The following is a 6,000-nucleotide window of genomic DNA, read 5'->3' as shown; positions in this document are numbered from 1 at the left end:
TAATTTAATAAGGAATTCCATCCAAATTAGAATGTTATAACAAAATAATTTGCACTTACTGATTCTGGCTTTCTGCTCTAAGTATAAATCTAACAGTTCACTGAAACTTTGAAATATATATATTTGTTTATTGAGCATTACCTTGGATAAGGAAACAATTATCCAAGGTAATTGAAATCTATAATGAAATATAATGAATATATTTCCTAATCATTCCTTCTTTTCAATAAACATTGCCCCCAATTCTTACTTCCTTCAGAATATATATTTTGATATTTTTACACTTGCATTTTAGATTTTATTTTCTTCAGATAAGAAATCATTCTTTTTATCACATTAAACTAAAAAACAGGGAACATAATAAACATTGCTGACTCAAAGAACTGACTAATACTCTAAGCAACATCAGGTAAACTGAGAGCTCCTTTCTAGGTAGGACTGCTAAGGTTCCTGGAATCATTAATACATTTCTCTCTGACACATTAATAATAGCTAATAGTAAGGACATTTTGAGCAATGACATTAGAATAAACTGTGACCTTCAGAAATAATTCTAACGCCCTGGTACTCACTACAGACTAATTTAATCACAACCTTGAGGTAAGGGGTCTGGCCGTCAGTATTTTGCAAAAAGTGCCCTGGGGTAATTTAATGCACAACGAGGGAAAAGAACATTTATTTTAGAAAGACAACTAAATAGTTAATCTTATTTCAGTTCTAACATGTAGAACATAAAAGCTGACACACACACAAAAAGAGTATACAAATAAAACATGCTTTTATAGGATTAATAAATTCTAAATCTACTCAAGCACAAATTCTTGTTCCAACTTTGTGTTCCTTTTTTAATCTAACATTCTAGCATATTCTACTGTAACATATTTCTGTTGTATTATGAATTCATTGTGCCAGATAGTAGTAATAGCCTAATTTTCTAATTTTTAATCAAATTGTTTGCCTGCAGTCCTAATTTCCCCATAGCTTTGTGTAGAAAATCATTTGCTAACATGATGTTGTATCCATCAAGAATGACTTATAATCCTGCTATGGTTCACTGGTTATGATTTTGCAGCATGAAACTTCTTTTAGTTTTCTTGATTGCAAAATGAAAATATCAGAAATGCAGTTGTGTTTGGTCCTCATAAACTTTAATATTCATCTCTTATAGGGTCCACCTGGTCCTCCAGGCCCAAGAGGCCCACAGGGTCCCAATGGAGCTGATGTAAGAACTGTGACATATGTGTTAGTTATTTTGAAGTTATTTAAGTGTCAGTATTATTTAATGGCAGATGGTATGTAAAGACACAATGGAGGTAATTGCACTATTGTTAAATGTTTAAGTGGACAAGAGCCCCAAAATAATCTACTCACTACATTTCATTTTACAGGAAAATAAACAGGCTTTATGGGGAACTAGTCACCACAAATATAAAAGAAGTTCAAAGTTCACATTCGATATATGTTAGAGAATTATGTGCACGATAATATGTGCACCTCTTACTTGTAAGACGCTTCCTCACAATTGTATACAGTCTCCCCCATGCTTAAAATTGACCCACTGTTCCAATATTACAGGATTTGAAATGTAATGCCATATTTATCTGTTACCATTAGCAAATGTATAGAATTTGATGTTATCTCTCTTCTGATTTCCCCTTTTCACAATGAAAAACTCTTTTATTCTTGTTTTCAATTGCTCTTCTGTTATGCCTGCTTTTAATTTGGTCAGGCCAGAACTGGGTAAAATAGACTAGGAGCAGATGTACTAAAAGAGGTTTTGGGTTTTAGTTCCCCTTAAGTAATATAAAGGCTAAAAAATGGTTCACACACTGTTTTTTGCATGGATTACATAATTCTTAACCAGAGTCATACTTTGATCTACTGCAAAAATCTACAAAATTATCCTTTATTCTGGCCTATTCGATGGCCAAAGAAATGGAAATTATGTTCCGTGTATCCACCAGCATGACTAGAGTTGGAAAGTTTTGTGCCATATCTTCAAAATTCTGGTGAATTTGAAAATCAATTTAATATAATTAAATTAATTGCCAACCAGTAAATTTGGCAACTCTATAAAGGGCATCATTTTATCCCATCCTTCAAATGATTTGGAATAGTCTTGCATATATTTCTCCTTCTTTGAGAATTACTAGATATATATTTATGAATTTGTTATTTTTATTGCAAGAATAAGGATAACTGTATACTCCTTTTCCTAAACTGCAGGGACCACAAGGACCCCCAGGATCCATTGGTTCAGTTGGTGGTGTTGGAGAAAAGGTGAGGAATGGGGGCACCTGGGTGGCTCAGTTGGTTAAGCGTCTGCCTTTGGCTCAGGTCCTGATCTCCTGGTTCTGGGATGAAGCTCTGCATTGGGCTCCCTGTTCAGCAGGGAGTCTGCTTCTCTTTCTCTTTCTCTCTCTCTTTCTCTCTCTCTCTTTTTCTCCCGCTCTCTTCTTCCCCACTGCTTCTTCCCGATCTCTCTCTCTCTCTCAAATAAATAAATAAAATCTTTTTTTAAAAAAAGGTGAGGAATGTAGTGATACACATTTTGACACACAAGAATTGATGACTTTGATGATATTGGCTGATATTTTAAGTGCTTCTAATAGTTCTGTCTTTCTAAGTATTTTACACATAGTTATATGAATTGCAGCCCATCTACTCTAGTAGTTAAATAATTAGTGGTAATATGATATTGAGATATCATGTTTTTTTATTGCCAGGTATTGTGCTGAGTAGTGGACATAGGTTATTTCCTTTAATCAACACAATGATGATAGTATTATTATTATCCACATTTTAAAGCTGAGACAGCTGAAGTTTAAAGAGTTTCAATAATTTCATCAAAGTGTTGTCATTCGAAACTAAGTCAGGATCTACCCTTATGTATGTCTGACTAGACTAAGTATCTCTAATAACACTCATTCCTGAAAAAGAAGAGATTGGTTGATGTAACTGACTTAAACAGGAAAAAGGAATCCTTCAAATTACAAAAGAATTAATCATTCATTTTGTCATATTTGGAGTTACATTTTCATTACTAATAATATGACCCATCTTTGGCACTTTTCAAAATACTTGGCGTGTGCCATAACATCTGGGCTCAGAGTAGCTTCATTGTCTCATGAAAATGATTACACTTACAACATCTCTTTCTTTTTATGAAAATGTCAGAATGATTCTCTGAATTCTTATTTATGCATCCATGCTCATTTCTTAATAGAATTTTTAAGAAAATTGACATTGTTATTTGTTTTATTTAAAAAAGTAAGTTATTTGCCAGTTTTGAGGGATGAAAATTAAAATTCATACCATAAAATATTATACAGTGAAAAAAATGTAGGTTTTCTAGTTATTAATTAGATGACATCAGAAGTATAGACTTGCCCTAATCGTAAAAATGATTCTGTTGTTTGGTCTCAAAGATTTTTGACATGTCACATATTGCATTTAGTTTATTTTAAGTAGAAGATTTAATGCTCAGAAAAAAGAAATGTGATAGGATTAGAATGTAGTATTTTGATGTGTGTATCTGCTGAACACATTCTACCATTTTGATTATAATTAATCCTATATGGTCAACCATTTAAATAGTTTCTTCACTACTAAATTAGAAGCATTTTAAAATTATTATCTAATTCTTACTGCATAAAAAGTCAATTTTTTTTCTGACTCTTTGTTTATATTTTTAAATTTAACGTTGTGTGTTGAAAACGTGCAAGTGAGTTGGGATGGAATTTAAAGAATATTTTTCATTGAGCACAGTTGTCATAGGAAGAATAGCAGCAGAGATAACTGGTCTCTAATGGCAAAACTGTAGGAGACACATGAAGACAGACACAACTTTCCTCTTTCTTTCCTTGGCATCATCCCCTCTGGCTGTAATGTTGACTAGATAGTTGTGAGAACTAGTCTCTAGTTTTAGTTTTCTCCACCTAGAAAATTCTGAAATAATTCCTAATAAATAAATTCTAAATTTAAAAGCCTTTTCAGCTTATCTTACAGTTTCTTAAAGCCCGAGGGTACAGTAGAGTAAGTTTAAGTACTTCAGTTACTGCTATGGTTTCATCTTGTGTTATTCTTGAAGATAAACATGGATGCCAGAGGTTTGGAGTTTGGGAAAACTCTTTTTTCATATTGTTTCCATTTGTTTAAAAGCTACCTAGTAACACCTGGCTAACTTTGAGTCTTAAGAGAATACAGTATTGTTAACTATATTCACATTGTTGTATATTAGATCTCCAGAACTTATTCATCTTGTATATCTGAAACTGTGTAACCTAAGACCAACATTTCCCCGTGTCCCCCACACCCCAGTCCCTGGTGACCAGCATTCTACTGTCTGCTTGTATGAGTTTGGCTATTTTAAATTCCACATATAAGTGAGATCATGCAGTGTACTGTGTATATTTAAAATATAAAGCATTTAAATTGGACATTTTATAGTTGATTTGAATGGCAAACTGCTTTAGTCTTATTTCAGAGATATGAATAATAGGCCATAAAAATATTACTTATATATCGTTTCATCAGCCCAAGATACATGACTGATTTGTTGCTTTGTAAATAATATAAGTGTAATATTTTATTTGTAAGTTTTATCTAAAATAACAGGTAGAATTTGCTACTCATCTTGAAAGAGAAAATAATTTACACACAATATGACTACTAATAAATTCCTAGAAAATACTTGATATCTTCCATCATTATGCAGATAATTCAAGAAGTTAAAATATGTGCATATTCTCGAAGAATCAGAAATTCGGTACACTGAATAGCCTATCCCCTGGAGTTATGTTTATATTTAATATAAGGCATTTCAAACCAGTTTATGAGCAATGGGTTTATACCAGTATTATTGGAAATAGCAGAGTTAAAAATTAAAGGGAATTCAGACCTGCCATTTTTTAAAACATTTAAAACAATTTCCACTTCAGAATTTCTAGTTCCACTGATTTTGTGTAGAAACATGGCACATAAATATACTGTATTATTTCACTTGGATGATTACTTGAATAAAATACTATGCTTTTCTCACTGTAAAACATTAGTAACAGACTTTCATAACAAAAATCTAATAGCCTAAGAAGTTTATTTATTGTCTACTGAGCTAGAAAATAGCCATCCCTATTTATACAGGGAGAACATAAAAGCTAACGAATTTATAATATGTATATCCTCAAAAGGAGCAATTTTAATTAGTATCTAAGTATCTTTATGTATCTTATAATACAGGATTTTTCTGTGTTCTTAGAGCTCTACTAAATATATTTTATAGGACTATCAAATACTACCAAATGATTTGCTTAGTTGCTATTGTAAAGATAAAGTAAATTAATATTTTAGTAAAAATGAAAGTTCTTTAATCAAAAAACTAAATTGTAATATGAATACTGATACAGAACAAATACAGAACTTGTTAGGAAACATGCAGATGTCTGTTTTGTGTGGTTTGGTGGTAACTTGAGATTAATGCTCTATTAACTAATTGATAAGAATTGTAGCATTCAGTCTACCCTGTTCTGCCTTCTTACTTGAGAAATAAAACTACCGAGGTCAGTAATAAGAAAAGTTCCTTCCTCTTAATAAAGTCTTCTAACTGCCTTTTAAACAATATAATGATTTAAATTCTAGTTTAAAATGTTGTGGTCATCATTGAAGGCAGTTTTACAAATGTAAAAATATCATTTCTGTGTTGTTGTTGTTGTGTTTATTTGTTTGTTTGCCGTTTCTGTCTTTTGAAGCTCATTTGCTTTCCTCTTCATAGGGTGAACCTGGAGAAGCAGGGAACCCGGGGCCTCCTGGGGAAGCGGGCACAGGTGTAAGTGCTAGTCTATTGTCGGGTATAGGGTGTTAACAGTTTGGGAATTCCTTTTAGAGTATATTAAACATGTAACTTAACTCCTAGCTGTAATTCAGTTATTTACTTTTCCTTTCACATTAAAAATAATCACAAATGCAGAACCCTTTTGTTTAATAATTTTGTATACCCTTTGC

General features: G+C 32.1%; 1 protein-coding gene across 1 annotated transcript in view; it reads left to right on the top strand.

Moving 5' to 3' along the window:
* COL11A1 (collagen type XI alpha 1 chain) overlaps positions 1-6,000 on the top strand; it is a 196,795-nt gene that overhangs the window by 158,712 nt on the left and 32,083 nt on the right. The window contains exons 47-49 of the mRNA XM_081817102.1: positions 1,169-1,222; positions 2,227-2,280; positions 5,771-5,824. Coding sequence (XP_081673228.1) covers positions 1,169-1,222; positions 2,227-2,280; positions 5,771-5,824 — 162 coding nt within the window. The remainder of the gene's footprint in view (positions 1-1,168; positions 1,223-2,226; positions 2,281-5,770; positions 5,825-6,000) is intronic.

Source organism: Leptonychotes weddellii, chromosome 4 (genome assembly GCF_054177405.1).
Source record: "Leptonychotes weddellii isolate Sample4059 chromosome 4, ASM5417740v2, whole genome shotgun sequence".
NCBI lineage: Eukaryota > Metazoa > Chordata > Mammalia > Carnivora > Phocidae > Leptonychotes > Leptonychotes weddellii.
This window is presented reverse-complemented; position numbering and strand designations above follow the sequence as displayed.